The sequence below is a fragment of the Podarcis bocagei genome (genome assembly GCF_964188305.1).
Source record: "Podarcis bocagei genome assembly, chromosome: 13".
In the NCBI taxonomy this organism is placed as follows: domain Eukaryota; kingdom Metazoa; phylum Chordata; class Lepidosauria; order Squamata; family Lacertidae; genus Podarcis; species Podarcis bocagei.
Genome location: NC_138138.1, coordinates 13,527,794 through 13,553,352, shown reverse-complemented (window position 1 = coordinate 13,553,352; position 25,559 = coordinate 13,527,794). Strand labels below are relative to the sequence as shown.

General features: G+C 49.5%; 2 protein-coding genes across 2 annotated transcripts in view; one reads left to right on the top strand and one right to left on the bottom strand.

Annotated features, from left to right (window-relative positions):
- The window catches only part of LOC308570994 (uncharacterized protein), a 29,843-nt gene extending 14,539 nt beyond the window's left edge, over positions 1–15,304 (top strand). Inside the window, exons 4-6 of the mRNA XM_081166168.1 lie at positions 5,483–7,996; positions 10,939–11,147; positions 13,518–15,304. Of these exons, the coding sequence (XP_081022294.1) occupies positions 5,483–7,996; positions 10,939–11,147; positions 13,518–13,587 (2,793 nt within the window). The 3' untranslated portion in view covers positions 13,588–15,304. The remainder of the gene's footprint in view (positions 1–5,482; positions 7,997–10,938; positions 11,148–13,517) is intronic.
- Positions 15,305–19,650: 4,346 nt separating this feature from the next.
- The window catches only part of VAT1 (vesicle amine transport 1), a 44,285-nt gene continuing 38,376 nt past the window's right edge, over positions 19,651–25,559 (bottom strand). The window contains exon 6 of the mRNA XM_081166482.1: positions 19,651–22,854. Within this exon, the coding sequence (XP_081022608.1) occupies positions 22,750–22,854 (105 nt within the window). The 3' untranslated portion in view covers positions 19,651–22,749. The remainder of the gene's footprint in view (positions 22,855–25,559) is intronic.

Here is a 25,559-nt window from a genome sequence, read left to right as displayed (position 1 = left end):
CCCCGGCCTCTTAAGTGAGATGGGCGCACAACCCTAGAGTCGGACACGACTGGCCCGTACGGGCAGGGGTACCTTTACCTTTTAAATGCTGTTTAGAGGGAAGGTTCCCTGCTCACATTTTCTGCCAGCTGAATTGTTCGGTGTTGATTGATTGGAGTCACTGGACTTTGGAGTGACTATTTACTCAGCAGAGCTGGAAGTGCACTTTGAACATGCTCACGCACACACACTATGCAATGGTGTTTTTTTTATTGTGCGCCCAAAATAATAACAACGCATGAATCTTGACATGGGGATCATCCCAAAAGAGGGAAAGGGTAAGGTAAAGGGACCCCTGATGATTAGGTCCAGTCGTGACCAACTCTGGGGTTGCGGCACTCATCTCGCTTTATTGGCCAAGAGAGCTGGCGTACAGCTTCCGGGTCATGTGGCCAGCATGACTAAGCCACTTCTGGCGAATCAGAGCAGTGCACAGAAATGCCATTTACCTTCCCGCCGGAGTGGTACCTATTTATCTACTTGCACTTTCACGTGCTTTCAAACTGCTAGGTTGGCAGGAGCAGGTACCGAGCAACGGGAGCTTACCCTGTTGTGGGGATTCGAACCGCCGACCTTCTGATTGGCAAGTCCTAGGCTCTGTGGTTTAAAATTGAGGGTCGGAAGCATTGGGCCTTCAGGACAATTGCAGCCCTCCAGATTCCCTCTGCCCTAGCCCTCCAGTCTGCCCAAGCCACACACCCTCTTCTTAGGCCAAACCCCTCAGTGGCCCAGCTCCATGTCCTCTTCAAGAGTGCTTTGGCCGGCGTGTGAATTTTTACTCTTGCTTAACTGGGACGACTGCCCAGAAAATCACCCAGGAGGGAGTGTGAGCCTCTGACCCAGGAGGGAGTGTGAGCCTCTGAATAAATTTTATTTATACCCCGCCCTCCCCGGCCAGAGCCGGGCTCAGGGCAGCTAACACCAATAAAATAAAATCACAGTAAAAACATAATAGGGGAAAAAAGAGAGGGAGGGGGGAAAAAACCCCAATTTAAAATACGGGTTAAAATGCAATTTAAAATGTAGCCTCATTTTAAAATAGCTGATAAATCAAGACCATAAGGGGAGGGAAACATAAGGGTCAGACCGAGTCCAAACCAAAGGCCAGGCGGAACAGCTTTGTCATTTCAGGCCCTGCGGAAAGATGTCAAGTCCCGCAGGGCCCTAGTCTCTTGTGACAGAGCGTTCCACCACGTCGGGGCCAGTGCTGAAAAGGCCCCGGCCCTAGTTGAAACCAGTCTAACCTCTTTTAGGCTCGGGACCTCCAAAGTGTTGCTATTTATGGACCTTAAGGTCCTCTGTGGGACATACCAGGAGAGGCGGTCCCGTAGGTACGCGGGTCCTAGGCGCGCGGGTTTGAGTTTTAAGCCTGAAATGTGTACATTGTGATGGAAAATAATTTCCATTAAGGACAAGATGTTTCTGGGTGAGCCCATCTGATGTGGGCAGAGTGACTTTTTTACATCCTGAACACTTTTGCTGTGGGGGTGGTCTTGGGAGTCATTTTAACTTCTGATTTTCTTTGTGGCAGCTCCATGATTGCATGGGTAACTGCTCCCCCCCCCAAAAAAAATGGTGGTCCTGAGTTCTGAATCTGGCAAGGGATTTCCTTTCCCTCTACCTTGTTTGTAAACTCTCCTTTTTGGCAGCTTCTGAGCTGCTTTCCTGGTGACTCTCAAGCCCCTAAGTGGGAAACAAAAGAGAGAAATTAAAAGTCCACATTGCTGCCTTGGAGCCATGCTTCTTTTCACCGCCTCAGCTTCTCCTACGTTAAACATGCCCACATTTCGTTGGATGCCAGGAATGGACAGCCACCCTTATCTTCTGAACAGAGGAAAGCTGCAAAGAGCTTCTCTCTGTGAGCGAATGAGTTAGTGGTTGACAAAGGTGCCTTTTCCCCATTGATGGGCATTCCCGCACCATTTTATGGTCCTCGCTCATTTTCTGGTTAACCATGTAAACCCTTTTGTGTTATGCCACACCTCACAGCAGTGACTGGCGCCCCCTTGCTATTTCTCAGAATTACAGCCCCCAAAGGTTGGCAGCCCCTGCTTTGATAATAAATAATAATAAATAATAAATTTTTATTGATACCCTGCCCTTCCTGGTTCAGAAAACCAGGCTCAGGGCAGCTAACAAGAAATTTAAAACACTTAATTGATGCAACAAAAAACAGCAGAAAATACAGCATAAAACGTGAATAACAATGAATTCAGAATTCAAAATCAATTTAGGGGGGAAATCCATCCAATAAACATTAGATGATCACCAGGGCTAGCTGGCTAAATTAGTCCTATTTGGGCCAGCAAGGAGACTAGGGGAGAATTAGCTGTGGAATCCCAGAGCGGGTAATCTTCATTAAAAGGGGAGGGGAAGGAAGGGGAATAAAAGATCAGGCTAAGTTCAAATTGAAAGCCAGGCGAAATAGCTCTGTCTTACAGGCCCGGCTTACCTAAGTGGCCATTTTGTTTATTTTTGTTCTTTCCTGGGCTGGTGTGGACAACCAGCAGCTGAGTTCCTAAAAGAACCGGGTGTTTTGATTCCCTGTGGCTTGGCTTCCTATCCACCTCTTGTTTTGGAAACCCTGATGAGAAAGAGATTTCTAGCCTATGCTGAAGAAAAGTGGGTTTACATAGTTTGTCATTTCTTTTTGTAAACCTGGCGTGAAGTCGGACCTTTGACAAAGGTTTTCTTTAAATAAGCCTTCCAAACAACAGTAAATCCTCTTCCACCAAGCCAGGCTGTGCTACCAGAATTGGAATCGGGGCAGGAAAAATGAGCCTTGAGGCAACAAGACTGCAGGTGGGGGGGCATGTTCAATGTAGAAGAGAGGCTGACTCCTTTTGATGTAAAAGGAGCACCAACACACCTTTTTTCATGTGTGAATGGAACAGACAGGTGACTGCCCTCATCATCCCATTTATTTTGGCCACCAAACATTTTATTACAGGTGTTTTAACAGGTGGCACTTAAAAGTTAAGTGTCCAGCAACATAATGTCAGTTTGCATTTCTTGATCTGAGGTGTAGAGATCTTTCATACAGTGGTACCCCGCAAGACCAACGCCTCGCGAGACGAAAAACTCGCAAAACGAAAGGTTTTTTCGTTTTCGAGTTGCCTCGCAAGACGAATTTCCCTATGGGCTTGCTTCGCAAAACGAAGCTTGCCCCGCAAGCTCCGGGGACAGCGGGTCTTCCCGATGTCCCCGGACCTCTTTTGAAGCAAGGGGCGGCGTGGAGAAGCGATCTCCCCGCAGCCCCTTGCTTCAAAAGAGGTCTGGGGACAGCGGGGAAGAAGCGATCTTCTCCCCGCAGCCCCAGGTCCGGGGACAGCGGGAAGCTTCTTCCCCGCTGTCCCCGGACTTCTTTTGAAGCAAGGGGCTGCGGGGAGATCGCTTCTCCACGCCGCCCCTTGCTTCAAAAGAGGTCCGGGGACAGCGGGGAGATCGCTTCTCCACGCCGCCCCTTGCTTCAAAAGAGGTCCGGGGACAGCGGGGAAGAAGCGATCTTCTCCCTGCAGCCCCAGGTCCGGGGACAGCGGGAAGCGCTTCCCGCTGTCCCCGGACTTTTGAAGCAAGGGGCTGCGGGGAGTTCGCTTCTCCACACCGCCCCTTGCTTCAAAAGAGGTCCGGGGACAGCGGGAAGCGCTTCCCGCTGTCCCCGGACCTGGGGCTGCAGGGAGAAGATCCAGGACCTCTTCTGAAGGCTGGCGGGGGGCAAAAGTCTTTGCTCCCCCCTGCCTGCCTGTCCCGGAGGGCTTTTGAAGGCAGGCGGGGGGGAGCAAAGACTTTCGCCCCCCGCCCGCCTTCAGAAGAGGTCCAGGACCTCTTCTGAAGGCTGGCGGGGGGCAAAAGTCTTTGTCCCCCCCTGCCTGCCTTCCCAGGGGCTTTTAAATCGCCCCGGACAGCGGAGAAGTCCTCCGCTGTCCCGGGGCGATTTTAAAATGCCGCCCGCCAGCATTTTAAGATCGCCCGGACAGCGGAGAAGTCCTCCGCTGTCCCGGGGTTTTTTAAAATGCTGGGGGTGGGAAGAAAAGCCCTTGTCCCCCCCCAAGCCTTCAGAAGAGGTCTGGGGACAGACTGTCCCCGGACCTGGTCTGAAGGTGGTTTCCCTAGGAACGCATTAATTGATTTTCAATGCATTCCTACGGGAAACAGTGCATCGCAAGACGAAAAACTCGCAAGACGAAGAGACTTGCGGAACGAATTAATTTCGTCTTGCGAGGCACCACTGTATTCTGATTAATTCAAGAGGGTTCTGGAAGCTTCTGTGTGTGAAAGGAACAAGCAGAAGGTTCATGATGTTTGGGTTATACCTTCAGAGAAGCTGAGTTCAGCTGGCTTAAACTGGGTCTGTTACCTCTTTCTGTCAAGGTCATGCTGACTATAAAAGCAGGGACAGAAGGAAGCTTCTGTGTGTGAAAGGAACAAGCAGGGTTTCACTTTTCCTTTTCACTTTTCCTGGGTTTCACTTTTCCTTTTCCTTCTGGTGTGGTGTTCTTTAAAGGTAATGTTAAAGGGACCCCTGACCATTAGGTCCAGTCATGACCGACTCTGGGGTTGCGGTGCTCATCTCGCTTTATTGGCCGAGGGAGCTGGCGTACAGCTTCCAGGTCATGTGGCCAGCATGACTAAGCCGCTTCTGGCGAACCAGAGCAGCGCACGGAAACGCCATTTACCTTCCCGCCGGAGCTGTACCTATTTAACTACTTGCACTTTGACGTGCTTTCGAACTACTAGGTTGGCAGGAGCAGGGACCGAGCAACAGGAGCTCACCCCGTTGCAGGGATTTGAACCGCCGACCTTCTCATCGGCAAGTCCTATGCTCTGTGGTTTAACCCACAGCACCACTGTGTCCCATGGTGTTCTTTACCTAGTATGTTAATAGTGTTAAGGTTTAGACCTACAGTCATACCTCGGGTTACAGACCCTTCAGGTTGCGTTTTTTCAGGTTACAGACACGCTGAAACCCGGAAGTACCGGAACAGGTTACTTTCAGGTTTCAGCGGTGGTGCATGCGCAGAAGCGCTAAATCACACTTTGTACATACGCAGAAGTGCCAAATCGCAACCCACACATGCACAGACGCGGCACTGTGGGTTGCGAACTTGCCTCCTGCACGGATCATGTTCGCAACCCGAGTGTCCACTGTACTATAAGTTATTGTAAGTTTAAGTTAAGTCTTCTGCAACTGGTTTTCTTATGGACAGGGTCAATATGGATTGGTGACCATTATGCTCATTTGCCTTCAGTAGCAGTAAAGCTCTGCGGGATGAAATATAATTGCCTCTGGTCTATTTATTCAGGAAACCTGCAACGTGTTTTAGGTTTTCACTATGCTAACTATACGTTGGACTTCTGCTCTGGATCAGTAATGAGTAGAATTCCATGACACATAATTCCATCCTTGACATGCCACCTAAGCAGCTCTTGCTTTCCTCCTCAGATCTTTGTACGCGTCTGCATGAAGGTGGATTATGGCCGCTTCCCCGATGGAAAAGACACCCTGGACAGTCTGTGCCAGCAGTATGAGGGCATCCACGTCAACTTCAACACTCAGGAGATGACCTGCACTGTCAAAGGCTCCTTTGTGGAGTTGCAGGCCTTCAGCTGTGAGCTGCTGAGGTGCCTCAACAGCAAGCAAAGGGCTGGCGTTCTCTTTGCGAACGGAGGCAGATCGGCTGAGAAGGCTGCGAGAGATGGCGTCTCGCACCAGGAGGAGACTCGGGCAGAGAAGAAGAGGAAGAAGAAGAGGGACGAGGAGGAGAAGGCTGCAGCGGGCCCATTACAAGTCCAGGAGTCGGCAGAGAGCCTCATAGAGCCCCTGGAGGACTTCTCCTTAGCAATAGACTCAGACATCTACCTCTACATGCAGAAGTTCTGCGGTGAGGAATTGGGCAACATTTTCCACAAGCAGCAGGTGGGCGTTGTGGACATCCACAGCGACGGCATCACCACCCTCTACCTGCGAGCAGCATCCAATGGGGCTGGGGGAGTTAGCGCCCTAGTTTCGGCCCACCTGGCGCTCTCCCAGCTTTCTCAGCAACTGGAGGGCACCCTGCGGAAAGAGAAGGTCAACAAGCGAGATTTGGGGATCGGCGGCAGCAGAAGTTTTCCAGCAGAGCTACAGAGCCTCTACCCTCTGCTGCTGATTCAGGAGGAGGAGGATGATTTCTGCCTCATTGGGAATTTGGCGGAAGTTTCCCAAGCCAAGCGGCACATCCAGGAACTGATAGCCGCAAGGGGGGCAGCGCAGGATCACCGGAGACCTGGCATTCCCCAGGCCGCGTACCTCCAGGACCCTAGCTCTCTGCCAGCTCAGCTAGAGTCGCCGGCGGAGTCTGTGCCAAAGAAGCTGAGCTCGCCAAAGCCCAACAGCAAAGGCGAGCCCAAGCTGGCTGCCAACTTTTCAGGTCGGGGTAGCCTACCGGCATGGCTGCCAGCTGCCAGCTTGTTTCCAGCCACAGAACGCCCGGCTCCAGAGAGCGAGCGCTCCCTGCCGTTTTTGTCCACTGCTACTGAACCAAAGAGCCAGATCAGGCAAACTCTGGAATTCCAGAAAGCACTGCAAGGGATGAAAGCAGATCACTCGTCGTCCTCACCTGCAGGCACCGTGTCGAGTTCCGAGGGCTGGGCGAGTCTCGGTCTCACAGAGCCTCCATCCCTCCGTGCGGTCACGAACGCCTTCAGATCCTTGAACCTGTTTGACACCACGGGGGCTGCCGACTTCAGAGTTTCCGAACCAAGGCCCCACCTCAGAAGGTCCAGCAGCCTCTCGCTGCAGAAGTCTCTGAGCGGCAATGAGTCCATGCCTGAGCCCTGGCTTGCAGCTCACATCAGTGCAGCCCATCTGAAGCAGGAGTCTCAGGAATATCCCCACCGTACTTTGCAGAAGGAGATCAGAAAGGATGGGTTGACACAGGTGGAGTACAGCCAGGAAATGGAGTCTCCGATTGCCAAACAAAGGCACTCTTTGCACGCCGTCCAAAGCGATAACGGGAGTCCTTCAGGCATGCAAAAAGCAGAGGCCCTCGCAGAGTCTTGTGCTTACATTTACGACAGCTTCACCTACACTGAGCTGGCCATGGATGGACCAGAGGATGAGGCCCTGGGTGAATTGTGTAGGTACCTGAAAAATTTCGACGACCGCATTGTCGTCAGCCGGGACAGGTACAAGCTAGGCCTTATGTACCCCCGCGAGGAGAAGTTGCAAGTCCTGGAAGTGTTCCGCTTGTTCTCTGCCCGCAGGATGGCTGCCCTATCCAAGCAGACTCCCTTCCGTGATGGGAAAATTCAGGGCGAAACATCGGCTGCAGGGAGCTCTCAGCAGCCGAATGAGAGCAGGAGAGCCAGCTCCCTTGGCCTGGACAGCCTTGCCGGAGACACATCGCCCTCCCAGGCTCAGAGACAGGGCAGCGGTTTCCAGCCGGCGCCGGTGCAGAATTTCCCAAGTGACCACAGAGCATGGCAGAGTGAGGCCCTCGACCAAACCCCGGGTGCCAGCAAGCAAGGCCGCTCCAGGAGACTGTTGGCCGAGAGCAGGCAGGGCTTGCCAGACAAGTTCCATTTTGCGAGAGACTGCAATAAGGAGGGGAGCAGCCAGGAAGAAGAGAGGGCCCCGCTGGGCTCCTTGCCTGCCCTGCCACGGCACGCTTCTCCCCCAGCTGGAGAGGGGCTTGCCTCAGATTTGGGCCTGAGAACCGCCAGCCTAGGAAGCGAGTCGGCGGCTGAAGAGTGTGTGCTGTGCCAAAACAGCCGCCCCGCCCCGCCCCATGCCCCCTGCCCCCACAAGCCTTGCAGGGCGCGAATCCCGGGAGGGAGCGCTTCACTAACTCACCCTGGCACCTCCGCTGGCATTCCTGGAACCTTTGGAGCTTCCACCATATCGCAAAGCCTCCCTGGGTATATCCGAGATCTGACACTCAAAATAACATACAACGTTCCTGACGGCGTGCAACAAGTAAGTACCCAGCTGCCTGTTCCCTCTGTTCCGTCCCATACCATCTTCGATAATTGTCAAGCTGTATTTGACCTGTGCAATATATGCTCCCTATTGCATTTTGCAAAGGTTATGGGTCCCGCCAGCAGGAGGGAAAGTCAGGGGGTCTCATGCTAAACTGGCACCAGCTTACCTACTTAACATCTTGCAGACTCTGTATTTAACCTTCCGTTTGTGTTGCGTTAACAGATTATATGTGGGATAATGTGAATTGAATTGGGGAGTGGGTGGCGCTGTGGTCTAAACCACTGAGCCGCTTGGGTTTGCCAATTGAAAGGTTGGCGGTTCAAATCCACATGACAGGATGAGCTCCTGTTGCTCTGTCCCAGCTCTCCTGTCAACCTAGCAGTTCAAAAGCACACCAGTACAAGTAGATAAATAGGTACAACTGCGGCAGGAAGGTAAACGGCATTTCTGTGTGCTCTGGTTTCCGTCACGGTGTCCCGTTGTGCCAGAAGCGGTTTAGTCATGCTGGCCACATGACCCGGAAAGCTGTCTGTGGACGAATGCCAGCTCCCTTGGCCTGAAAACCAAGATGGATGCCACAACCCCATAGTCTCCTTTGACTGGACTTAACTATCCAGGGGGCCCTTTACCTTTTAGACTCAGTACTTAACTTTTCATTTGTGTTGTGTTAACAGATTATATATGAGATAATGTGAATTGAATAGCCATTAGGAATAATGTCAGTTGAGCAGCGCATGTGCATAACAACCAACAATTGTGCACATTCTCCAGTCAGTGTGCAAAAATCTCCAGCTGGCCTTAAGGAATGTGTTTTATCAGGACAGGGTTTTGTATATTCTTTAGCTAATATGCATAATCCCTATGACTCATCAGAGAATCCGCGCATGTTGGCAAAATCGCTTATACCGCCCAGTCAATATACGCGGTCTCCAAGATACAACAGCCTTGGTTTCTGTTGCTCATTAATGTAGTCTTTTCAAGGTTTCACAACTGGGTGTGGGCCAATCAGAAATCTTTCAGCTTGAAATAGATTGTATGCATAGTCTCGGAAGTGATGTTAGAGAATGAGGTATTGCAAATATGTACAATGACTGGTTGTTTTGTGCATCAGCCGCTCAGTTCATCTTGCACCTAATATATATATATGTCAGTTTTAGGGCGGTTCCTGTGCACGGGGCACTGAGCTGAGAGGGTGCAAAATTGAGAAGATCCATAAGTGAGAAGATCCATTTGGGGCCACCAAATTTTGGCCTCACACAGGGTGCCATATTACCCAAGTTGGTTCTTGATTACAGCAAGCTCCAGAATGCCTTTTAAAAAATAAAAGTGTTAAAGTTTATATCCCAGCTTCCCTTAAAGAAGTTCAAGGCGTTCCCATTTGTGAGGTCGGTTAGGCTCAATACTAATACAGTGGAAATTCCTGACCAAGTGGAGATTTGAACCTGTTTCTTCCCAGCCCTCTGCAAAGAGCCATATTTTGACGCCCTGTTCTGTGTGTCTCATAGAATCTGCATGTGGCTACCTTCTTCTTGAGTTAGAATTCCCTGCCGGTAATTCTAATTGCTGGCTGAATCTCCCACAGTCTGATCCTCTGCTCTGAATGAGCAGCATGGTTCCAGGTCCTTTGCCAGCAACTTCAAGGTGGTGGCAAAACAACAATAGCAATGTTGCTTTTGTACGGAAGACTTTATAGATGCCGCCCTAGATGAAATTTAGATGTTGCAGCCGGGCATAGCAGGATTCCATAGCATCAGTAAATTGAACGGTAGCTTGTTTTCACATAAATTTGTTTTGCTAGCTATGAGGAAGGAGTGTTGGAATGTTCAGCACCTGCATTCTGCGTTGGATGATATTGCAGAGGGTGGATGGAGGCAGACATTAAAGGTAAAGGGACCCCTGACCATTAGGTCCGGTCACGGACGACTCTGGGGTTGCGGCACTCATCTTGCTTTATTGGCCGAGGGAGCCGGCATACAGCTTCCAGGTCATGTGGCCAGCATGACTAAGCCGCTTCTGGCGAACCAGAGCAGCGCACGGAAACACTGTTTACCTTCCCTCCAGAGCAGTGCCTATTTATCTACTTGCACTTTGACGTGCTTTCAAACTGCTAGGTGGGCAGGAGCAGGGACCGAGCAACGGGAGCTCACCCCGTCACGGGGATTCGAACCGCCGACCTTCTGATCGGCAAGCCTGTAAGGCTCAGTGGTTTAACCCACAGCGCCACCCGTGTCCCATTACTCCTTGCCTATGTTCACTTCACACCTTTTAGGATTTTTGTTGGGGGGGGCAGGCTTTTTTTTGGGGGGGAGATCAGTTTTATATTGATTTGTAATGGTTTTTGCTTATTTGGGAGGCAACTGCTCCCTCTAGACTACGCCCATGGGAGGAGCAGAGGAAGGAAGAAAGGTTGGAAGGGGTCCACGGTTGGAAAAGGGTTGTGAAACGCTGGTCTTTCCTCCGTCCTCTTTCTATTCTTACCATGCTCCATCCTGCACCAGTTCAAAATTATCTCTTCTTTGAAAACCGAATACAGTGGTACCTTGGGTTACATACGCTTCAGGTTACAGACTCCGCTAAGCCAAAAATATTACCTCGGGTTAAGAACTTTGCTTCAGGATGAGAACAGAAATCGTGCTCCAGTGGCGCAGCGGGAGACCCCATTAGCTAAAGTGGTGCTTCAGGTTAAGAACAGTTTCAGGTGAAGAAGGGACCTCCGGAACGAATTAAGTACTTAACCCGAGGTACCACTGTATTTGCAGAGATAAGGCAGAGCAATGGCATTCCAGCCCCTTAATATGAATGCCCTGGGATTAAGCTCAGCTTTTGGGGAGTTCCTTTCCACTACACACAGAAGAGACAGAGACAAGGGACTTGCAGGTGACGTCGTCATCTTTCTGTTCATGTTTTTTTTTTTTAAACCCCTCTTCTTCCCAAAGGCTGGAGACCCTTTCCCAAGACATCTGTACCGAGGGGGCCACTTTGAGGCCTTTCTCCCAGACAACGCAGAGGGCCGGCGGTTGATGGTGCTCCTGCACAAAGCATTTGAGCGCGGTCTGACGTTCCGTATCAGATCCTGCGGTTTGGAGGAGAGGGTGACTTGGGGACCCATCCCCCACAAAACCTCCATGGAGGGCGGCAAGGCCAGGTACAGTATTTTTTGCTCCGCAAGACGCACCTGACCATAAGACGCACCTAGTTTTTAGAGGAGGAAAACAAAAAAAAATTATATTCTGAATGAAACAGTGGGTGTATGATTTTTGTGGTTCATGCTGTGGCCACAGGCACGTGATTTGACCGTGAGTTTGGGGTAGCCAAATGCAAAAATCTTGAGAATCCATGTGAATCCGTGCTTTGTAACCACGTTTTTGCGCCATTGCGGCCCCATGAAAAACAGTGGGTGCGTGATTTTTTTTGTGTAGGCTGTAGCCATGGACATGCTATGTGATCTGATGGTGAATTTGGGGTGACCCAATGCCAAAATCCTGAGGATCCATGGGCTTTTACCTCTCCCTTCCCAGACAGCCTCCTTTATTGCTAGCCTCCCTTATCTCTCTCCCCAATCGCTTACCGATCAACTGCTTCCTTTCAACAGTCCCTTCCCTCTTGTTTGCCTTAGTGTCTTTTCCTTAGCTGGAGCAGTTTTTTGCTTCTCCTTTTCTTCTAATTTCTCTCCTCAATGCTTTAGTCTCCCTGTCTCCTCTCCTTGCAAGTTCTCTGTCTTTACCTCCCCCCTCCCAGGCAGCCTCCTTTATTGCTAGCGTCCTTTATCTCTCTCCCCGATTGCTTGCCATCAGTGGCTTTGTTTCAACACCCACTTCCCTCTTTCCAAAAAAAAGAAAAGAAAAAAGGATGATCTGCTTTTTGCCCCTGGGCAATTCAGCTCCAGGGACCACGCATTCGCTCCATAAGACACACAGGCAATTCCCCTTACTTTTTAGGAAGAAAAAAGTGTGTCTTATGGAGCAAAAAATACGGTAGATGTTCTATGGGTGGCCAGGGTAGTGATGTTCAGCAACCTCCCACAAGGCCTCACGGGTGGCCTTGTGAGGTCAACAGGAAAGGGACGATAAAGGAACTCTGGAATTTGAAGAATGGGATTGCCAGGACAGGAAAGGAGTCAGAGGCGGGTGCGTCCGAGGAGGAAGGGTGTTGAGGGGAGAGAATGATCATAGAAAGCCTTAATCCAAGGATGGCCAGTGGAAGAACCTCTCTCCCTGGCTGGTGTTTCCAGCAGCCGCTGTTCAGAAGATGATGGAGGCACAACAGAGCCGAATGTCAATGTGAAAGGAATGCAAAGATCAGCCTTTGTAGTGGGAAAAGGCTTCTAGACGTTATGGCAGGTGCAAAGATATGCTTGGCAGCATATAAGCAGTTCCTGCTAAAATCCCCAAAGCCAGGGAAGTTGCAGAACAATCCCCCCCCCCCCGTTGAGGGATGGGGAGCTTTGGGTTCTCTCTTTTCCTTCCCCTAGCATGAATTATGCAGATTTCCTTAATTTACATAATGCATCACAGGCCAGGGAAAAGGGATCGGGCCTCTTGTGCACAATTTCATTTTATTCCTTAGCATGAAGCAAGCACACAATATTCTTAGTGTTTCTAAGTGCCGTCTGTTTCCAAATTTTCCATCTCGTGGGGCAGGTATTGTAAATCTTTAGACTGCGGCACTGTGATCCCCTGCTGCGCCTTGTGCAGAGCTCAGCCACTTTTCTCCAGCTGCTAAGCCCTTCATTTCATGGTAGAGAAACACTGGGCAATGTTAGCTTGTCATCTCCCTGTTTTCTAGGAATTTCAGCTGAGAATTTCAGCTTTGCATGGGGCCCCTGTGGTTAAACCATTCCATCCCCTGTTTAGTGTCTTCCATGAGATCCTTCACAGGATAACCCAGTTGGAGCGGTGGAATATACCGTATTTTTCGCTCTATAACACGCACCAGACCATAACACGCACGTAGTTTTTAGAGGAGGAAAACAAGAAAAAAAATATTCTAAACGAAACAGTGGATGTATGATTTTTGTGGTTCATGCTGTGGCCACAGACATGTGATCTGACGGTGAGTTTGGAGTAGCCCAATGCAAAAATCCTGAGGATCCATGTGGATCCGTGCTTTGTAACCATGTTTTAAGTGTGGAGGGAAGGGAAAGCACTCAAGGGACAAGGATGTGTAAGTGGCTCCTCTCCTCTCCCGCTTTGCGCCTTTAAAGCAAGCAGGCTCTCTGTCCCTCTCTCCTCCCCACTCAGCAGCTCTTCTCCCGTTTTGCTGTTTCAAAGCGAGCCACGGAGGAGGGAAGGAAGGGGAACCATGGATCCTCTGCTCACGACTGCAGCAGATCCCCCCCCCCGCCACCTGTAGGCATTCGCTCCATAACACGCACAGACATTTCCCCTTACTTTCTAGGAGGAAAAAAGTGAGTGTTATGGGCAAAAAATACGGTATATGCCACGGTTCCAGGAAAAGGGTTGCACTGAATGGCTTCATCCCACAGCCCACACCTGGTTTGCTTCTTTGCTTGCAGAAATGGCTACCCAGACAGCCAGTACCTCCAGCAGCTGAGTCTAAAGCTGAAAGAACTGAACATCGAATGAAGGCCAACCCTCCTCCAAGTACCTTGGGAGCTCAGCAGCTTCCCCATCTTCCAAAGCCCATGCTTGGCATCTTGAGGAATTTGCCACAAGACACACTCAATCCTTAATCAGGATCTTTCCACCATTAAAGCCTCCCAGCACTTCTGCCTTTGGTCTTCCGGGCTTCTTGCTACATTCAGAGCACCTGAAGGCCTTTCCACGCAAAGGGATCTTGACACGAGGACTTGCCGTTTCGTTGTTCTTCTGTTGCAAGAGAATGTCAGGAGTCCATGCAGGAGCCGGGCCCTGTGACCAGTAGGGCTTCGCAGGACTGGGGCCTTCTTAAGTTTGCTCTGGAGAGGCAAGGCACGGCCGCACAGGTGAGGCCACTTGGTAACTCACTGCACCTGGTGGCTAGAGCCGGAAGGGATATAAGGTCACCTTTCCCTTTGGCTCTTTACCACAGCAACACGTTTCCTGCCTTGCTGCGTTTGGCTTCGTGACTCCTTGCTTCTTGATCCTCGGACCCCTGACTTCCTGACTCCTTGCTCTCTGACACTTGGCTTCCTGACTCCTGGCTTCTGGACTCCCGTTCCTGCTCCCACTCCGCCATCTTGCCCCCGGTCCCGACGTCCCCAGCTGGGCCTTCGATTGCCCGTGAACCGGACTGTGACAGAGAAGCTCTTTGACATGAGGGCTGTTCACATGCCTTCTGAAGGGGTACAAGTCACATGAGAGGACTGCTGCACTTGCTTTGGTGGTGTACTCAACCAAGCAGTCATAAGATGCCATGACATTTCTAATAGGTCAGGCCACAGAGTCTGAGGGAGCTCCCTGCCCTGGCTCCTGCCGCAAAACACGCAAGCAGAGTCTCTTACTTGGAAGTAAGAAATAGATTTGTATACGGGCCCAGCAGCCGTGGTTCAGGAGCAGGGCAAGTAGTTCAGAACTGGATTTAAGTGGCATAGATGTCCCAACAAGTTTCCAGGCCATGCCCTCCATGCTTCTAGAGGCTGATGTAAGTGCTCCCTTGGAAGGACTCGCTCGCCATGCGGAAATGTCAGAATTGCAAACACATGCTCTGTTGGGGTGGGTGGATCTGGTCCTATCCGCAAAGGCAGCAACCTTGTTGTAAGGTGACAGGGCTGCCCAGCCATTCCCAATCTTTGCAGAGGCTCTCTGATCTGCAGGAAGGTCAGGCTGGGGGTGGAAAGAGCCAGAATCCCTCCTTCCCCTTGGGGAAGAAAGGAGAGATCCCGCTCCCCACTGGCTTTTTCCTTCTCCTGCATCAGAGCCCACCAGGCAGGCGTTTATGTAACAGCAATTCTCACACAAAAGGGAAGGGGGCAAGGAAGTGAGATGAAGGCCTCCCTTGCTCATGTCCCCTTGCAAGCATTGAAAGCAGTAAGTTATTTGTGCATGTGATTCGGTGCCAGGCCTAAAGCTACACTATTACTGGGAAAAGAGGACAAAGGAACGTGGGGAGGCTCTCCCAGGCCTTCAGATCTCGGCGTTGTGATCTCGCTCCTAGCCTTGCAGGGAGAATTGTCCTCAGGCAGGGAGGGGTTAAAAAGCAAGCACTTGCAGTAGACCTGCCACTTACTGGTATGCATTCAATTTGACACACCTGGCAAGTTGCGGTTCTACTGTAAATAAAAGCTCTTGTCCTGTGTCCCCACTTGTGCCTTGTAGCTTGAGTGTTTGAGAAACTTGCAAATAAAGCTGTATTAATTCTCCAGCCTTGCTTCCTTCTCCATGATGACCAGGTTGCCCAGTCTGCTGTACATTGCAAGGTTTGCTTATCTTTAAATGCGGCTGTAACTGTAATGGACCCCTGTGTTGCACCGATAGACCAAATATATACCTTAGAACAGCGCTTCCCAAATGTTTTTCCATGTACCATTCAAAAAATAGCTGATGGCAGACAACCGGTCTACCTGTTATAGCAATCGTAACACACTGTGCTGGGTGCTGTGTGAATTTGATTGCATTTCCGGTTTTAATGTGTTATTGCATTACAATTGCATTCCATAGAATTCAAATTGTAATACAATATGCGAAGAATAAAAAGCAATAAGATTACAACTAAAAACCAATATATGTAACACAGACATGTTGTGGTCCATATGAACGAAGTTTTCTGCCTTAGAAAGTTGCAAGACGAAAGCGGAACTCCAGAATCTATTCCAGGCTTCCTCAAACTCTGCCCTCCAGATGTTTTGAGACTACAATTCCCATCATCCCTGACCACTGGTCTTGCTAGCTAGGGATCATGGGAGTTGTAGGCCAGAAACATCTGGAGGGCCGATTTTGAGGAATCATAGAATCATAGAGTTGGAAGAGACCACAAGGGCCCTCGAGTCCAACCCCCTGCCAAGCAGGAAACACCATCAGAGCACTCCTGACATATGGTTGTCCAGCCTGATATTTTGGATGCAAGGACACAGCACCTAGTAATTGTGAAGTTATAATAAAGAGAAGTTTTATTTTTTTCCTGCCTGCCCAGAGTTTTATAACTCTTCCTTTGGATTGTCTTTTTGTCTGAATCCAAAATGTGCCAAGTCTTTCTTCACATGTAGAGTACCATTATATTATTCTTTTCCCCCCAGTTGGCAGATGTGGTAAGTTACAGCCATGTGAATATCGGTGCACATACTCCTCCTGCACCTCTCCCTGCCAGCTGTGGATCTGGAAACTTTCTGAAACTTCCCAGAAAACACAAATAACAAAGGATTCTCATCCTTGGCTGCAAAGCTCAGAGCCAGCAAACACCAAACTGCTTTTGAATGAAGGGAAGAGCCGAGGATCACAGGACAACGCTTGTCTTTCTTTTTCGTTATGCTTTTAATAAACACCCAGAAAACACATAAGGCATATGGTAACATTAGGCAGACTAGCATTTCATGTCTGAAATCTGTGTAAACAGCATTGGCACATTTGCGTGGTTGACGCACACACACACACGCACACATACATACATACACATACGTGCGCAAGCAGAAAAGAGCGAGCTTCTTTCGAATCGCCATACGAAACTTTTAAAGAAGCGCCTTGAACCATAAGGAAACACACAAGCTGCTCATCACGAACCATCAAAAGAGGAACGAATGGGACATTGTGCCACAGCCTGCAGTGATAGGGACTGCGGCCATGTGCCCTGGCTGCTAACTGCCCTTCGCTCAGCAGAGGCGCCCCGGGCCTTAAGGGTATCTGGCAACCTTAGTGGTGGCTCCACAGGTGATGTGAGCTCCATCAGGCACACCTGCCGACGACCATAACGCCTGGAGGCTCCTCACTTGTCACTCAAGACGACACCACACAAAAACACAAACATGCAAATAAAATGTATTGACACAGACAGGGCCTTCCTTGCATCTTCCTCCCCTCCCTCGACCACCTCGACTCTCGTTTTCCCTTCCACCATCTCTCACGCAATGTTCCTTGTTAACGTTCTTGCGAGCCAAGCTCAACCCAATCCAAAACTTGGAGAACATTTTTTTGGGGGAAGAGCGGCACAGATGCAACTCTTCAAATTCTGAAGGGCGTTTACGCCAAGTCTGGTGTGTCCTGCCAATCTGCCTGAGGATCAATGTTCTTTTATCGCAGAGTTGAAAAACCGAGTGCTTTTAACCTACCCCCAACTCCCTCCACCACCAAAAGAGTTACAGACGACACTATGAATAGGAACGTCGTAAAAATGTGGATTAGGCAACTGTGATTTTGATATTTTGCAAGGAGGCCCACTGTCGTTAGGATTTTCTGGATAAAATCCGTGCTCAGTTGAGTTTTACCTCAGGCACCAACGCAGGTGCTAGCTTTGGCACATGATGGTTTTGTTTTGTTTTTAAATCTAAGGCAACTTTGCCTCTCACATCTACCAGTATGTTGTGTGAATGGTTCCTTACATGGTGGGAACTGGCGCTGCCCATGCCACGCCAAAATGCGTTGAACTGTAGCTCACATGGGGGCCAGTAGCTTAGGAAGGCAGTGAAACTGAGATAGCCTTATTGCCTTCAGTAATAGCTTGGGTGTGGTGTTGTGCTTAAAGTCCATTGAGCTGGAGGGGAGAAGGGGTAAGAAGGCACACTTGCAATTGAATTGTTCAGACTTTGGCCCTCCATTATAGCCCACCGTATCCTAAACAGCAGCCTTCACCTGCCTCGCTTTAGCTCAAAACGCCATTTCATCTTATCTTGAAACAGTGCAACAAAAATCCATACAGAAAACAAGAGCGTTCTTATTGTGACGAGTTTTGCCCTTTGGAGTCAAGAAAACTCAGGTGACAGCTTATCTTTCCCCCCACCCCCACTTTGGTCCTTGAAGTTAAGTACATGCAGTTTTAACAAATTATTTTTTTTAAAGAGGGCCAAGGGCCTTTAAAACCTGTGGCCCGTTAAAAAAACAAACAAAAAACAGTTGTCTTAAACACACACTCAACACTCATACTCTCACACAATTAAGTCACAAAATAAGGGGGCGTTACTATAAAATTCAAGATTACAGTGTTAATCAGCAAGGCAACAAAGAGCAAAGTTATAGTGCTTTAAGATTGGATGTCTCCTGTATTTTTTTTGAAAAAACTTTAGGTACTGAGCACTAAGACAAGTCTGTGTTAAAAGTCTAGCACAAAGGGGGAGATATTTTACTGTTCAGGAGGAGTGTTTCAGAACTGTCAGGTGTGGGGGGAGCTGCAAAAAAAACACACAAACAGGAAGGGAATAGGATCATCACATGCTGTTGCTACGGGTTCATGTTTTCTGGTTTTTGTAAGTGTTTTTGCACATGGGACGAATGCCTTTTCACCTCTCTCTTCCCAAGAGCAGTGGGATAACCATTTTTTAAAAAGCTACTGAGCCAAATCCATGCTCCTTGTAGCTTCCTAGAGCACATTAATATTCAGAAGTGGTGCTCTGGAAGATTTAAGGCTGCAACCTTACATATATTTTACCTGGGAGAAAGTCTAATTGTGCATAATGGGTCTTCCTTTTCAGGAGGTGTGTGTAAGATTGCACAGCAGAAAGACCTTCTCAGCACATCTCTGAAAATGTTCCATGGCTCCCAGCATTTGGAATCTCGGGAGAGCTCAGTTCAAGTTCTCAGAGAGCGCCACGGGTTCATGCACTTGCACAGAGGCACACTGAAATGTGCCAGCCTCATCGCTGCTTGTGTAAAATACAAGCCATAAATATTTGTGTGTTCACACAAGTCCCCGGCGAGAGGGAGGAGAAATCTTCTAAACAACTCAGATTTTGGCAAAGGCTTCTGGGGTTAGATAGACCTTACTCAATGTCTGAACAAGGCACTGGCGACAGGGTGAGGTGGAGTGACAATTCAGCATAGAAGTTCTTACCAAGGCAAGGCTGGTCCCTTGCAGTATTAAACAGGATGAGGTTACAAGAGTTTTGGAATGCCATCCAGAATAAGGCACCAGGCAGCAGCAAGGAGGAAGGCAAGACAGAAAGGAGGCCATATATATATTTTAAAAACACGGAATAGTGAATTTTTGCACCATTTCCCCTCTCTCTGTGGGAGATGGAAGCTCCATGTGTTATCTTTTTTTCACTTAGCACACGGCAGAGTTGGGAGCAGTGGCGTAGCGTGGGGGGTGCAGGGGGGGCCGGCCGCACCGGGCGCAACATCTGGGGGTTAGGGTTAAGGGGCGCAAATCCACGGGTTAGGGGGCGCAAATTACTTGCCTTGCCCCGGGTGCTGACAACCCACGCTACGCCACTGGTTGGGACTCCCGCCGGCAAATGTTGCAATCCTATGCAAACTTACCTTGGAGTAAGTCCCACTGAACTCAGTGGGGCTTACTACTGGGTGAACACACAAGTGACCTGGACTTAGAGGAGAAGAAAGGACTATGTTGGGAGGTTCGCAGCCTCAGCAAGTCGGCAGGCAATGTTTGTTCTTCAGTATAGCTGCTCTCCACTAACAGCCCATCTTGGCCTGGGTTGCATTTGACTGATCTGTGAGACGGTGGCTAGCCAGCCGGCCTTGCCTTACGAACATACGCTAATCTGGCTTGTGCCAAGTCAGAATATGGCGCGCCAGTGGCCAGGATTTCACAGCTGGGAGTCGATCGTGCCATCAGTCTTTCCCGACATCTTTCAACAACGGCCAGCAAGGACTGAACTTGCGACCACCTGCCTGCAGTTCATGTGCTCCACTTTTGGCCAATCCCAACCCTAGGGCCCTGTAAGCATTAATCTGACATTTGCAATACCCTTCGCTAAGCGTGGCATGGTAGGATCAAGAATGCTTGACCCATGCTAAATGGCCTAAAATCCAAGTTGCTTGAGAAGATGGGACAGCCCCCCCCCCAAAAAAAAATATTCCAGCACTTTACATGGAGGGTTAATATATCCTGGGACAAAAAGAAAAGAGGCGCAGCAAGGAAAAAGAAAATAGTTCCCAGAATCGGCTCTTTGCAACTTTTGGTTAGAATAATCCTTCTGACTTTGGGTTGTTAAGATCAAGTTATTTTCCATGCTGATTTGCCTAGCTCACTCGCAGAAATTGCTAATGGACCTGTTTGTTGCGTGTGTGGGTAGCTAAAGGGAACGCCTTGAAAAACATCGGCATCAGCAACTGCTTCAGCAGCCAAATGCTTGGATGGACTGGGAAAGGATCTTTTTGGGCACTCTCACACGCTGAAGGTGTGAGATTCAAAGTGTTGGTGCTGACCTTTAAAGCCCTAAACGGCCTCAGTCCTGTATACCTGAAGGAGCGTCTCCACCCCCATCGTTCAGCCCGGACACTGAGATCCAGCTCTGAGGGCCTTCTGGCGGTTCCCTCATTGCAAGAAGTGAGATTACAGGGAACCAGACAGAGGGCCTTCTCGGTGGTGGCACCCGCCCTGTGGAACGCCCTCCCATCAGATGTCAAGGAAATAAGCAGCTATCTTATTTTTAAAAGATATCTGAAGGCAGCCCTGTTTAGGGAAGTTTTTAATTTATGATGCTGTATTGTTTTTAACTCTCGATTGGGAGCCGCCCAGAGTGGCTGGGGAAACTCAGCCAGATGGGTGGAGTATAAATAATAAATTATTATTATTATAAGGTGTGAAGTCTCTGTGACTCCCGCAACAGGGCCTAAAAGGCAGAGATGGAGAACTCGCATCCCTCTGTATGTTGCTGGGCGACTGGCCATGCTGGCTGTGACTGATGGGAGCTCTAGCGGGCTTCAGGTTGTCTGCCCTTCTTACCATAAGGCAAGGTGGAAACATTCCTGCAGGCAATTCCTGGCACCAATTCCTGGCACCAAGGGTTCACCGTGAGCCAAAACACAGCTCACGGTTGCCTTCCATCTTCCATTCTCACTACGGGGCTGGGAAGAGGGGGAAAGGGAACCAGGGGGAAATGCCCAGGTTTTACTGCTGCGATTCCCTGTGCTTTTTGTCGTTTCTTTACGCCAGGCAGAGGCAGAACGCTACCCTCGGAGGTTTGCTGCCTTCGCCAGGTATGAACATCAAGGAAGGGGACTGGGGAAGCGAGTTGGATCCCTTTGGTTTGGGCAGCTTCCTGGAAGGTGGACCAGAGCTTAACCCAAGGCAGATGCAGCAATGCTTGGAGGGGAAACTCAAAACAGGCGCAATTTTTAAGGGCCGTATCTACTCCATGTGCCGAGCTACAGAGTGATGCTTTGTGGCCCGAGGACTTAAAAAGGTCGAGAGGTTTGCTGAAATGGAAGAGAGGGGGGGAAGAAGGCTCAAAGAAGAGATTAGAGCCCGCAGAAGTGGCACAACACAGCTTAAGGCAGCACAGCGACTCATTTTCCACACAGACCACTAACCAAAAGTGACAGGACCGGAAGCAGAAACTCTCTGCTCGTTGCAGACAACTGCTAAATTTCGCTGCCTGTTCTCCCACAGCCTGACAGGAAATGCAAACGTAAAGGGAACATTTAGCCGGCGTGTAATTCTGCTAGCTGTGTTCTGGAAGGCAACCGGCCTGTGCCGCGCACCTGAAGGTGCTCTTGCTCTCGAAGAAAAATGACGACCAAGAGTTGCAGCAGGGAAGGGTTTCAGTGTCCCTTCCTCCAGCCAGATTGCGTATAGATTGTTTTCCCCATTCAAACATCCAACCACCAAGTCATGTGCCATTTACATGACCAGGACAGCTGATTCTGCAAGCGATAGCACGGTTTTTTAGAAGTCAGCTGATTGCAGACTAGTCAGCTGCTTGGCACCGTTGTGTATGTGTCTACACAACCCAATTAGAGTGTGGGGGGGAAACCCCAAGGTGTCTCTCAGAAGAAACCTAGGTGCTTTCTGTTGCCTCCTTCACATAACCATTGCAATTGCCTGGGCAGGGCAGGGGTTTTTTAAATTTAAAAAATGGTTTAGATATGCTAAGGTTGCCAGCGTAGCAAATGGACATTTGCGTACTGGAGGAGGTGACAGGATCAAGGGCATGGTCTGCATCAAGATAACGCAGAGGAACAATTCTCTGCCTCTCCTCCATTCTTCGTGTCACAGCAGAGCTGAAAAAGTTGGATGCGTCTTGCTTATTAAATTTGCCCATCGGAAGCGGCAGGTTTGAAGCTCCGTTTCCATGGAGACTTTCGATGGCTGCTGTAATAATAATGTGAGTTTTACGTGCTCTAATGTTATTAGTCACCAGAGGCAGGGGAGGCATTGGGCGGGAAGAGAAGAGGACTCCGGGGGTGAATTTGGCATGGATTTTGTGGAGTTGTGGGTAGGTTACAAATAAAGGTAAAAGAAGGACCCAGAAATCAAGAGGAAATTTCAGTGGGTGTGTACTTGACTCAGGCACCTGCAAGTTCACATTGGGCCTTGTTATTCCTTTAATGAAGTGTTAACGCTACAAGAGCAGAGATGTAGGATCAATGCAATTCCTCTCTGTGATTACTTTCTATTTATTTACTTTTGAAAGGAGGCCGGCCAATGCTTTAGAGATGGTGCAAAGTGTTCTGTGAAACCCAGAAGCTTGCATCGCCTCCAGAGGCCACCAACCGACGACAATACATGTGTCTTTTCGGTCCTTACACCACTTATTCCATGAACAGCAGTGAGAGATCTATATGCCCATTCCTACTTCCATCAAAGGGTCAGATATGGGGAGGGAGACAGGTTTTTTAAAAAATAACAAAAAAATAACACAACCCAAAATACAACAACATGAGGACCTGAGGTCAGACAATCCACCCACGCCTTTCACTTTAGTTCTCTGCTGCTTTGCTTTCGTCCTTCGGTAGTGCTTCGGGAATCAGCACAACTTTCCCAACGTTCTTCTTCTCTTGCATCTGCTTCATGGCATCTACCACCTGCAGGGGGAGACGGATGAGGGGCTTCATTTTCTTCCTTAAGGGTCTTTAAGCTGGCACTAGTCCTGTCCCCTCACCCCAATACACACACATCAATCCTCTTAGCCGGCAAAGACAATTTTGGGATCTCTCGGAACTGGTCCCCTTGGAATAGGGTCAAAAATCCATCTGCATTGTTGGTCAGCCAGATACAACACCCAAAAGGAGATTGCCCCCCCCCCCCGGCAGTCTCTGAGAAACAGAAGTACCCAGCCACTGATTTTCAGCCTTGGATTGACAAACGCTTCATGAATTTGTGCAGTCCTTTAATGTTATTCAGATAGCTGCAGCTTTTGCAACATCCACTGCCAACAAACTCAGCCAGTTCGCAATTCAATGTGTGAGCGTTTCCTTTTTACCATGGCAGAATTACTGCTAATCAAAAGGTATAGGACCTCTGGACGGTTAAGTCCAGTCAAAGGCGACTATGGGGTTGTGGCGCTCATCTCGCTTTCAGGCTGAGGGAGCTGGCATTTGTCCACAGACAGCTTTCCGGATCATGTGGCCAGCAGGACTAAACTGCTTTTGGCGCAACGGGACACAGTGACGGAAACCAGAGCGCACAGAAATGCCATTTGCCTTCCCACCGCAGCAGTAACTAATTATCTACTTGCACTGGTGTGCTTTCGAACTGCTAGGTTGGCAGGAGCTGGGACAGAGCAACGGGAGCTCACCTTGTTGCGGGGATTCGAACCGCCGACCTTCCAATCGGCAAGTCCAAGATGCTCAGTGGTTTAGACCACAGCGCCACCCACATCCCTTACCAACTGCTAATGAACTATCCTAACAGCAGAAAGGAATGTTGCATTCAGCAGCTATCAAATCTCTCCTAGACCAGGCATGTCCAAAGTCCGTTTCGGGGGCCTAATCTAGCCCACCAGTCAGTTTAATCCGGCCCCTGTGGCAGTTTATTTCCTGGGGTAAAATCCTAAAAAAACCCTCAACCACTTCAATCCTAAAATAAAGTAAACAACTTTGGTTGGCCCTTTTCGGCCCTCACAGCCCTTCACGTCATCAAATCTGGCCCTCTTTGAAAGAAGTTTGGACACCACTGTCTAGACTCTTCTGATTCTGCAATTCCTTAACCTGTTTAAGAAACCGATTTCAAGGAACAGGAGCTTTTTACAGCTCAGATGCAGCAAAGGGGTGTTTTTCCCCCCCTTTCCACCCCACACATTTTCAGCTTAATTAAAAGTGGCTGGAATCCACTTGTTACTGTGTGCATCAGAATGCATAGCCAGGAGGCAACAGAAGGAGGTAATCTCAGGAGAAACCCCCCCCCCATATTTGCCCCCTTTCTGGTTCGCCTGCCTCTCTTCTTCCCCCCACCCCCAATAAGAGATTCCCAAGCAGGGATCATAAGCAACCGGGCCAAATCTCTAAAACAGTTCGAAAGCACACCAGTGCGAGTAGATAAATAGGTTCCGCTGTGGTGGGAAGGTAAACGGCATTTCCGTGCACTCTGGTTTCCATCACTGTGTCCCGTTCATTTCCCAAGCCAGTTTTCTTGGAACACGTAAGGCAACAAGGCCAGGAGATCTCTAAACAAGGGTTCAGCGCCTGGGAGCCTCTTTTAAAAGGCTCAGCCCTGCAAGAGCCAAACGCCAAGACCAGGAAGAGTGGTTGTCACAGAGAATCAGACCGTTGGGTCTATCCTGCTCAGTGCTGCTTACATCTGAACTAGGGGTTCTCTTGCACTCCTGCCTGCAAATGCAAAGGACTGAACCTTTTGTGAAAATAAAAACCACACAATGAACTTACTCACTAAAGCCCAGCACTAGATTTGCTGGGGTTGGCTTTGTCCCTTGTCCCTCCTCTCCCTTAATGAGCAGCAAATACACATGTGATCTAATGACTCAACTTATTTCTTCACTCGCTCCCCACAGCACCCCGCCTCATGACTAAACACAAAGCCATGCAGTGAAAGGCTTTGTGCGAAATCACCCTGCTCCCCACGCTAGGGCTGAGCGATAACTGGTTATCAGTATCGCACGTAGATGTCAACTTTCAGATTTGAAAATAAGGGATCAGCAGCCTCGAAAATAAGGGATCAGCAGCCTCACCTGCCCCGGGGACAGTCTACGGGATATCTAACAATCTGGGATAGGAGCGGGAAACGGCGCTGGAATAAGGGAATTTCCCGCAAAAAAAGGGAAGGTTGGCAGCTATGGTATCGCAACGTATCACCAGCAGGACATTGCGATATATCAATATCTGACGATATCTGAAATAAGGAAGGAACTATACAGAGGCGAACAGGACAATGTCCTGACGACTCCTAGTACTTAGGGGTCCAAAATGGTTAAATGACAACATTCTCATTCGACACACACTCCGTTTCATCAGCAGGCAAGGCAAAATGCATCCCAACAGGACTTTGGGTTTTGGACTTGGCTACCAATTGGTGGTATTCAGGGGAATCCAAAGTACGATGATGAGTCATAGGGAATACAAGTAATCTGGGACTGCCAGGCTGCCAGCAGGAATGATGGAGGCAAAAGCGGAGGCAGCCTGGCAGCAGAGGCACAATAATCAGCAGCCTGCGAAGCATTGCCATGTCAGTGGGTGGCAGCAGCAGCAGAAGCGGCGGCAGCCTGCAATGCCTTGCCATGGCGGTGGCAGTAGTGGCGGCCTGTGAGGCCTTGCAGTGGCAGCAGGAGACAGCG